The sequence below is a fragment of the Labrus bergylta genome, chromosome 17, assembly GCF_963930695.1.
Source record: "Labrus bergylta chromosome 17, fLabBer1.1, whole genome shotgun sequence".
Classification (NCBI taxonomy): domain Eukaryota; kingdom Metazoa; phylum Chordata; class Actinopteri; order Labriformes; family Labridae; genus Labrus; species Labrus bergylta.
The window spans coordinates 22,005,747-22,016,738 of record NC_089211.1 but is presented as its reverse complement, the minus strand read 5'-3'; the positions used below and the strand labels follow the sequence as shown (position 1 = coordinate 22,016,738).

General features: G+C 43.2%; 1 protein-coding gene across 1 annotated transcript in view; it reads right to left on the bottom strand.

The window, feature by feature from the left end:
• znf462 (zinc finger protein 462) overlaps positions 1 to 10,992 on the bottom strand; it is a 58,033-nt gene that overhangs the window by 21,235 nt on the left and 25,806 nt on the right. Inside the window, exons 2-4 of the mRNA XM_020648676.3 lie at positions 5,893 to 6,146; positions 463 to 5,681; positions 8 to 142 (exon numbers count right to left, since the gene is read on the bottom strand). Coding sequence (XP_020504332.2) covers positions 8 to 142; positions 463 to 5,681; positions 5,893 to 6,106 — 5,568 coding nt within the window. The 5' untranslated portion in view covers positions 6,107 to 6,146. The remainder of the gene's footprint in view (positions 1 to 7; positions 143 to 462; positions 5,682 to 5,892; positions 6,147 to 10,992) is intronic.

The window sequence follows — 10,992 nt, the reverse complement described above, 5'->3', positions numbered from 1 at the left end:
CATTTACCTTGACATGTCCTTCTTTGACCTCTCCGTACTGGACATGCTTTCTAAGGTGGTTGCAAATGGCTCGGAGGGTGGGGTGGACCTCTATGCAGAAGTTACACCTGAATCCAATGGGAGCTTTGTTTGCAGGGTTATCCTGTTGACAGAAAAAGAGAATAAATACAAAAAAACTGTTATCCACAGCGTCATTAACTTCATGCAGGAGAAACACAGCGATGACATTTTCCACAGTGAAGATTCTGGATCAGTTACATTTTTTTATTTTATTTTACTTTATCAATCCCTCAGGGAAATTCTGGTTTTCACTCTGTTATTGACATATATTCATTTTAATAATAGAAGCCAAAGACCATGTGATAAGCCGTATGATACCTGAAAGTAGCTTTTTCCAAACATAAATTAATGCCAGTTTAATTTGGTCATTTAACAGTTTATGGACGACTAATCTTTGCTTACCTTCTCAGGTTTGTTCTCGGGTACTTCTGTGGCCTTCAGTTTGCTGTGGAGCTGCCTCCTCCTCTCCTGCCTCATGGCTCTCTTCTGAAACTCTTCATTGTGGTTCAACAGATGTTTGGCCAAAACTGGGAGATCCAGGAACTTCAGCTCACAGTGAGAACACTGGTACAACTCCGAATCTTCATCCCCTAGACCTTCTGATACAACAAAGTCCCTCTTCAAGTCACCGCTGTGGTGGTCGTTGTAGTGCAAAGACAGCAGATTGCCCGTGCTGAAGGACAACCGGAAGCACTTTAGACACTTGAAAGGCAGCCAATCATCATCTCCGTCCTGCTTTGGCTCAAGCGGGACCTCCAGCACTTCTTTGCCTTCCTCTGCCACTGAATCTACGGCAAGCTTCTCCGGCTCTTTGGCATAGATAACGGTAAAGTAGCGGCCGAGCTTGCTATTATGCTGCTTCTTGGGAAAGACACCTGGGTGGCGTTTAATGTAGTGCGAGACGATGCTCTTCCTGCTGAAGGCCTGGAAGGCGCAAAGGGAACACTTTCGTCTTTCTACAGCCAAGCGCAAATCTTCACTCATTTCTGAATTTTCTCCCTCTGTCGGTGGGGGCGCTACCACCTTGGCAGGCTTTTCAGTTATAGTCTTGGAAGCAGCCAGACAATGGGTATAATAGGCATCAATATCATGCCGCTTCTGGTAGTGTGCTGCCAGGCCTTTGCGTATGGGGTTGGTGTACGCACAAAGAGCACATTTGAAGACGTTGTTTTTACCCTCCGGTTGGGCGCGCACATTGTTGTGCTTTATACGGTAGTGGCGAGCAATGCCTTTCCTGGTGGAGCAGAAGTATTTGCAGAGCTGACACTTGAAAACGGCATGCTTCTCCGTCTTATTGATGGGTAACTGAGAGAGGGCAAGGTCCAACTCGCTGACCTCCTGGACCTGTGCTGTGCTTGATATATTACCAGTACTGCATTCGGCTACTGGCTCTGTGTCTCTACTTGTGCAGAAATGTGTCAGAGAAGGAGTGAACATATCCGAGGCAGACTGATTGTGATATTTCTCGTAATGGATTTTGAGTTTCTCCAGTGTCCCATGGGTGTACGGGCACATTTTACATCGGTACGCGCCGTAGCCCTGCCTTTGAGTTTTGCACTTGTCGTCTCCCTCGTTTAAGTCGGGAATCTGCTCTATATCATCTGCAAAGTCTTCTGCTGTGACTTTCACTGAAGGGTGTCTTTTCTGATAGTGAGTAAGGACCCCGTGGATCCGGGAGTTTACATACGGACAGTGACGACATTTATACACGGAGCTGGGGTTGATATCGGCCTCCTGTGCAAAATCTGCGGCTTTTACTTTCATGCCCGGGTGCTTTTTCCCATAGTGGGTGAGGAGGCCATGTAGACTGTTGTACTCTGACAGACATACAGTGCACTGATACGAGTTGTTAGAGATGGAAAGACGGGGGTGGGAAGGATGGGCATTGCTTTCTTGAGGTGGGGTAGCAATGACATAAGCGCCATCATCTTCAACAGGCTCACAATTGAAAGTCAGATGTTCTTTGGCAATCTGTGGGTGGATCTTTTCCGCTGAACCATTTCCTTTGATGATATCCAAAAGCACAGATTCATCCCCTTTTATGACCCACGGGTGGACTGCCTGGTAGTGACTCGTAATGTCCCATATTGTACAGGCCTCGAAGGCACAGTCTCTACATTTGTAATGCTTAGTTTCCATATTGCCTCCTTGTTGGGTGGTCTCCGGGCCAGCCCATAGCTTACTGGCCATGTATGTGTAATCCACATTGTGCTCAGGATGGCGTCTTTGGTAGTGGAGGAGCAGGCCTTGGGGCTCAGCATGGGAGTAAATGCACCACTCACAGTGGTAGCCGGCCTCTAGAATGCCATCTTGGTAAGCCCAATGTAAAATAGTCATCGCCGTGGCTTTCACAGTAGGGTGCTCTTTCTTCAGGTGCTTCTTAAGGGCGTAGACGTAAGGGGATGTGTAGGTACAGTGTTTGCATTTGAGGGAACGCAATGATGTGGCGTTTTCAGGATCTGGAGGGGTTGGGATCACAGCAGAAGAGACACTGCTCGACTGAACCAACTGCGCACGCTCACGCTGGCTCCGGACGACCGCCGTGTGACGACGTACGAGGTCAGCATTGGCCTTGGTTTCCCTGTGCTTCTTCTGGTAATGGATGAGCACTCCTTTTACAGTGCGGTTTCCATAGTCACATTGCTGACAGAAGAACAACTCGTCCTCTCCTTTCTCACCACTTCCCTGTTTAGGGCTCGAGTTGTTAGATCCATCGTGACCGTTATTTTGAAACTGCTTCAAAAACTGTTTGGGAGCGGAGATTTGCAATTCGTCCATTAGTTTCATCAAACCAGGGGTGGGAGCACCATGTTTTATGTATTTTGCTGTCACTTTAACTTCTGGGTGTCGTTTTTGATAATGGACCAACACGCCCACTACAGATCTGTTGCTGTACACGCAGTGCTTACAGTAGTACATTTCTTCATCTGTTCCATACAGTGGGGCACTCGACTGTTTTGAAGGTGTAGCCATGCTGAGATTGTACGAGGAGTTTGCAACAGGCTGAGGTTGATCCACAGAGATGACCTTCATGGTTTTCTGTATACGGAAGTAAGAGGCCTTCTGCTCAGGGTGCTTTTTCTGGTAGTGGACCAGAACAGAGTGCATGTTGGGGCTAGCGAAAGAACACACATCACAATCGTATACTACAACATTTCCACCCATCGGCTCTTTGAGAGTGTCCGTCTCAGCACAAACCTCCGGCGTCTTAGAGGGAGTTTTAAGCACCGGGCTGGAAGAGGATCTAGGGGTTGAGGAAGCGGAATTAAAATTCTTGGGGCCAGAGTTTAATATTTCCCTCAGCGTTTGGGACTCACCAGTTTTGTGGGATTGCTCCACTACGTAGCTGGAGAAGATCATGGCATTGTTAATCTTCACTGTGGGATGCATTCTTTGGTAATGGGGCATCAGGCTACGGACATTCGGGCTCGTGTACGAACAAAAGCGGCACATGTATACCAGATTTGGTTGGTTGAAGTTGAGCACGTTGCTTGCTTCGGGGTGGTGATCCATGTAGTGTTGGTGTAGATCGTTGTAGTTGGTGTATTCAATGTAGCACTCCAGGCAGCGAAAAACCGCACTCTGGTCCTCGGGATCCAGGATGTACTTAAAGCTGAACTTAATGTAAGGGTGCATCCTCTGGTAATGGGTGCTGACACTACGGGCCGACTTGTTGTGGTAGTCACAGTGTTTGCAGTAGAAACGAGCAGTCCCCGGTTCCTCTGAATAATCAGTGTTCTCTTGGATTGCACCATCACTTGGGTCAACAGAGATGTTTTCGCTATCGTCTGACAGAGTTAGTGATATAGGAATGCTTCTAGGTTTCGACTTAGGGTTGCTTTTTCTTTTCCCAATTCTGCCTCCATCATTTGATATCAGCGATTCTCTCGCGTTAAGCTGCTGTGCATTATAAGTGAAGACAGGGTTCTTACCGTCATGGTTTCCACTATCTTTATCAGCGCCGGTGTGATTTTCTCCCGCGTCTTCATCTTCCATTTCATCCAGGTTTATGATCATGTCCTGTTGGCTTTGGCTTATCTTACTTTGAAGGTTACTGGCGATCTCATCGATTCTTGTTCGCTTTTTTACCGAGGACAAATCCAAAGGCAGGTCGTTGATGGACTTCCTGGCTCGTTTGCCTGTAGCTAAGGGCTTTTTGGTTGCAAGTCCTAAAATGGAGGTCTGGGTTTTTTGGAGGAAGATTGGAGATGCGTCCACCTCGGAGTCTGGCTGGTCGGTCATCTGGCTTTCAAAGACAGTTGGGTCAAGGTCATCACAGTAGGAGTGCTTATGCTGCTGGTGAACCCGTAGACCTTTCAGAGTGGTGGTGGAGAAGCTGCAGAGGGAGCAGCGATGAGGGTTCTGCTGGTCGTTGGGTGTGCTGGTTATCCTTTTTCCGTTGACTTTGGAGGTCACGTTGCCCCCGTTAACTGGCTCCGCAGCTTTGTCATTTTGAGGTTCTGGGCTGTCACTTGTTAGGTCCAAGGTGTCTAAATCTGAGGAACTGTGGCTCTGTTTGTGCGTACCTAGTTTAAGAGGGCTGGTGCAAATAAACGGGCATTCATCACATTTATACACTGTGGTTTTACCAGAAAGGTGAATGTTTTCGATGTGGCGGGAGATGCTCCGCCTGTGCATGGTTAGGAAGGAGCAGAATGGGCATTGAAATCGGTTCATGTACCTCCGGAAGGGTATTCCTTTTGTCTCTAGAAGTTTATTATCCTCATCAGTTAAAAGCTGCTTTGCGTCTGCCGACAGCGTCCCGGTGTAGCTGGTGTCATCGTCGATATCGCCAAGATCTTCGTCATCGTCGTCCTCTAAGCTGCTCCGGGAGTCTTCCTCATTGAGTAAGCTGGAATCCATCTTTATGACACTGTTTGGAACTTCAGATGATGCAAACCTCTTGGACAAAATAGAGGAACCTGTGCTATTAGGAGTCACAGCACTAATCTGTGCAAACTGAAGGGAGGCAATCTCTAGGGCGGGCTTCTCCAATGTTGCTGTTTTTTCTACTGAATCGTCCTTTTCATGTTCATCAGTGACACTTATTTTTGATCGATTCGGGCTCTGGGAGGCAGCAGGAGAATCTGGTTTGGGTGAGCTTGCACTGGCTTCCCCTTCCAGCTCTGCAATGCTGGAAACTATTTTGACCTTGTCGCTGTGTTCTCTGACCACATGAGCAGTCCAGCTGTCCTTCTGGTCAGTCTGATAGTCGCACCATTCGCAAGCAAACGTCCCCTTCAGCCCACAGGCTGGATCAGAATCTTCTCCAGCCTCAGAAGGATCGCCGACACTTTCCGAAGGAACTTTGCTGTGATACATCAGTTGATGCTTCAATATCCTTGCTTTGCGCGGAGACTTGTATGTGCAATACTGGCAGGAATACACCTTAGAATTGTCCTTGTGCATTATAACAGTGTAGCTGGGCTGCTTAGCTGTTTGCAAGGAGACACTTGCATCTGAATCCTCCTCTACAACATTATGCACTTTTTTGGTGTGGTTTCTTAAGAACGATTGCGATCTGAAGTAACGGACGCAGAACTTGCACTGGTAAAACGGCAGATGAGTCTCAGCTGTCGGCTTTTGCGGTGTTTGGTTGGAATCATCAGTAGATTTGGGGCCTAAAAAAAGAAAGAAATATTTATAAAATGTCTGCTAAAAATAGCTCATTGCAACATTTTACTGATATTATGAAGCCTTCTTGTTTTTACTGTCATTGAAAACCAGCAATACATAAATCAATGTGTATACCCCCATTCAATCATCCCACAATGAGTGTTTCTTAAACCCAAGAAATCAACTCCAAAATCAGATTTTATGTGCAAAGCATACTCATTCCAGCTTTAGCAGGCGCATAATCCTTGTCATCCTCCTTATCCTCACATTCCTCCTCTCCCTGCTCATCTTCATCCTCGTCTTTCAGAGAGTCAGACTCATCGGCATCTGCTGGCTGCAGGAAAACAGTGTGCACTTCCTGAATGTGGGTCTTCAAGTCGTCATATGACTCGGCACGGAAGTCACAGCCATCACACTGCAGTACCTCCATCACTAAAGAGAGGGAGCACTCCCTGGAAAATCAGGGAAACCTGCAAAAGAAGAGAGGGGAAAAAAATACTTAGGGCACGCAGCAGAATAAATGTCAAAGTATGAGAATCATATCAAGAAATCCATAGGAGCTTTAGGCTTACAAAACATTTTACTAAAGCATGGACAATCTCTGCACAGAGCTGTTACAAAGCTTTGTTGGGATGTCATTTCAGGACATCTGGACTTATGTTATCCTCCATAATGCTTCAGCGTTCTTAGTGGTGAACACGCTCTTCCATAAAAATGAGCTTGCTGATGATCTGGTATGATTACAAACAGCAACTCCTGCTTTGAACAAAGAATGATCTGCTTCAGGATGGATGACACATCCTATTCCGCAAGTAAGACAATAGCCAGAGAAAAGATATAAAGCTCTCGAATGTTCATGAGTATGTTCTTGAGAGATATTCTCCTAAAGCAGAGCCTCATTTGGCCACTTTTTAGATGCTGTTTAAGCTGCGTTTGCAATGATGAGCTAAAAAAGAAAAAAGAAAAAAAAAAAAGGACACCTTGTTGTAAATGTGGCACAGGAAGGAAAATGTTTTTTTTTTTATGGATAATTTGTCTGTAATTAGAATTAGAGTTAATTTAGACACAACATCTTAAGCAATTACTCCTTTATGGTGGTTTTACTGTAGGATTATATTTGGGAATTTAAAGATGGCAAATTTAAATCTCAAGCTTGCAATCATGTTTTCATGTTTTCTGCTGATATAACACCAACAAATACAATTATGCCAAATTTAAATAATGAACTTCTGTTACTGCAAAAGCTACTTTTTCAAACATGAAAAACAGATATAGGTTTGTTTCTGCTGCCTCATTAAGAAGACTTAAATAGATAGAGACTCACAAATTCATCGGAAAATGAGAACATCATCAATCACTGAAATACCCGGAGCTGTCCACCAGCCTCACGAAACATGACAAACGAGAGATTTCAGCAGATGCTGATGTTACTCAGAATACTAAGAAGGTCTCATTTTTTTTTAGCAAAGCATCGTTCCAAGAACAATGGAAGGGCTGAGGAGGGATTATGGGCTGATTTGTCCCATTTGTATTACCTTGGGATAAGCAACAGCTGGAGAGCAGCTCCATAGCTCAGTATTTAGAGCAGACTATTCCATCAGATTGTTTCAACTGCTCTGAAATAAGATTGAATGAATCAACTGAGAGATGAAGGCTTTATGTCTCTGGGCTTCTCTTCAGCTGGGCCCTGGCCTGAGAAATGGATGTTGATGATGTGACCATTGTTTCACAGCTCTTTCATCATGGCTCCCCAATCAATTGTAATTTTTGTCTCAAAAAACAATTTAATATCACAAATAGGATTTGTAGCTCACTGGTTTTGGAGACAGGTGGTTAAAGGGCACAGTTTTAACCTCGACTCTTGAATCCAAACCCAATCAATACAATATTTTCACAGTTTCTCCAGAGCACAATAGCAAAAAAAACTTTAAGTCACAGAAGAACAAAGTTAATAGTTTCTCTGGTGAATCTTTGAGTGAAGGCTCAAACATGCTGCTGATGCATGATTGTGAGAGGGTAATTCTCTGTGCAGCACTTTGCTTAACGTAAAAAAAAAAAATCTATCAGCCTGTTCAATTACATGCACAGTTAAGTCAGCCTACAGTAATAAAGTAAGTTGTCCCATTGGATCGGACTTCTGTCCTTGTCCCAGTATACAAGCACCAGGGTAGAATTGGTGGCCGACTCCGCTACGACGGTCCGAAATAACCCCAATCAGATTATTACGATTGGACCTTCTCCCAGTCAACCTGTTTAACATAATTAAACACGTTTTAACAAGCGGCAAACTGGTTGTATGTCAAACTTTACAGTTGTAAAGTTAGACTCGCCATGTTGATGACGTCACCTTGTTTTCTTCCCGCCTTTCTTGGACGCATTAACGCTGTTCAACTTCCGGGTCAAAGCCTGGAGCACGAGCTTTGGAGCATGTGCAGAAGGCCTAGTCCAGTTTGAGTCAGAGTAAGGCGTATACATGCAAGAGAAAACCAAATCCCATTTTCTTGGTCCGACTTTGAGAAATTTGACTTACAATTCAAAGTCAGACAAACGTCTTTACATCTATTAGAATTAGATTGGAAATTGTAAGGATGGCTCTGGTTTTAAAAAAGTGTAGGAGAACAAATAATGAAAACAGACATAAAACGGTTATACATGAACAAACTGCATCAACCAAGAATAACCCTGTTTAAAGGAAGCAAAAGGAATAGATGCTTCTTAACAGGAACTGAATCAGCACCTCTGTGTCCCAGTCTCTACAAGACTGCACTTGTGAGTCTACAAAGCTGAGATTTAAAACAAGGCTCCCATTCATACCCAAACTGCTCAAATCCAAAGCTAACACACAAAGACACAACTGACATGGAGGGACTGCTATGGTTCGGGTATGGATATGTCTTTAAGATCCATTAGGTCTGTCGAGCGCTCTGCATAGAAGCACTTTGGCCAATGGGTTACAGTATGAGACCATTTCAAAGGACCGTTTGCATCCCTTACAAAATCACTCTTTCTATTTCCATAATTCAAGATCATTTCAGTTTTAGAATTTAAAAGCTGCTCCATGGACACTATGGACTATTTTTTAGGCATGAACATATTTCAATCATCATACAAGTAGAACCTGTATAGCCGTTTTCACACATTCAGGACAGTCTTCACCTGAAATGTTCCTACGTTGAGAAACAAAGTCTAATGCTATGATGAAGGTTTTTTGCCTTTATATCAATGCTACGTGTAATTGGACATATTCACAGTATAATCATTAGAGCAGAGAAGAACATACTGACGAGTAGAAAAGATATTGAGGCAGGTTCATCACAACAGTCGTACTCTAGTGGCATGATAAAAACGTCATCACCCACTCCCACTCACTTGCATTGGATGTTCTTGATTCTAACCTGCTGTGTTCACACATCAGCCCATCCCTTCTAGGGACCTGGCAGAAAAAAAGTCTTGATATAGTTGGCATGAAAAATATGGCCTTTTGCATTCACACATGCAGCTCACCATGTAAATTTCAGGGACTTTTTCACAAGTTTTGTGCATGTGTGAATAGAGCTTAAGACAGCGTTTGGAGCTCAAATCTCCTCTTAATGAGCAAGATGACGTTTTTCCTCAGAAGCTCTTTGATATGATGCCAGATGTTTCCTTTATTTAGACCACCCCTTCATATCAAGGTCAGATGAAGAAAAAAAACTTGAAAGATTTTGCACGTCGAAAGTTGTGCATACACAAAGGTATGCACAAAAACATACACACACACACACACACACACACACACACACACACACTATGTGCACACTTGAGGTCAGTTCTATTTGTGACCGTTGGAAATGACCAAGACAGATGCTGTACAAGCATCAAATCTTCATTGTACAATGCTCATTTGTCTAGGAAAATCTTTTTTGCCTTTTCTGTGAAGCTTCCCATTATAGAATAGAAAGAGAAAAGAGAGGGATGACGTGCGAAAAAGGTCCACTCAAACTGACATGACGATTACCTTGGACACAACATGTTTCAGCAGATATGGAAAACATTCATTTTACAGAAACAAAGTTATTAGATGATGGACATCTCCCAAAGAAAAACGCACTCAGAGCTACGTTTTGAGAGCGATTTGGACAGATATTAGTATTTTTGTTATTGGCAATCATTGTTAAACCATTGAGAAAAAAAAAGGTTTGCTATAATGTTACACAAAGGGATCCCAGACAGATTGATAATGTAATCATGCATCTTTGCGTCCTACATTATAGCAGTTGACCCCTTCAGGTGGGAATAAACTTGAGGTTATGATTTTAGGTATTTATGGGTATTGGCTAAAAAAAGACTTATTGTGCATTTCTAATAACAAGTTTTCATTTGTGTATTCCATTAGGGCACATAAAAATATTCTGCACGTATTCAAAGAGGATTAGGGCTTTACCCAGAACCCATGTTCCTTTGTAGATCCAACCAGACCACAATGACATCACAATACAAAGTGAATCGTGTTGAAAATCCACCCAAATCCAATCTTACTAAACCATCACCTCCCTCTCGTTCCTCCTGAAATATCAGAGGATGAAGGAGTGTCATCAATGGCTTTAGTAATGACCTCAGATATAGAAACACAAAACACTGATTATAAACTCATAATGATGAATAATATGCATTCTATCATTCAATCCATTTCAAAACGAATTTCTAAAGGAGAAAATCACACTTATGACTTCAAGCTCACACTACAGCCGCCTCATTCAGCTTCTGTCAGAACTAGAGCGTCATAAATAAAACAGCACTGTGTGTTTTCATCTTACCAGAAATCTGCAAAAACTGCAGTTCCTTAAGAGTCCACTAGAGGCTGGCTCCCCAAGCCAAGGAATCCCCATTAGGTCTAATGCTGGAATACCCATTTACAGCCTGGTTTAAAAACCATTTCATTTAAATAATTCACATTTTTTTAATGGGAAGATTAGTAGGAGGCTAAATGCCGGCCTCAGTTGCGCCTCTTTGTCTGTTTCTAGATTGATTGAAAGTTAAGTTGAGATAACATTTCCAATATGGCGACTGCCATCATTGGGTTCAAACTGCCTCTTCAGAAACCAATGGTTGATGTCACTGATACTATGTCCATGTTTTATACAGTCCATGGTTTGATTGTTACAAGTTTCAGAAAAGGAAAACAAATTGGGAGAAGACAAAGAGTCCAAATGAATAAAACTCCTAATCTCTGCATGATAAATATGAATTATCTTCATTCGAGAGAGGATCTTATTAAAAAGTCTGCCATGAGATTTTCATATGGATGCTCGAATGTATAAGTTAAACTTCAGTTAA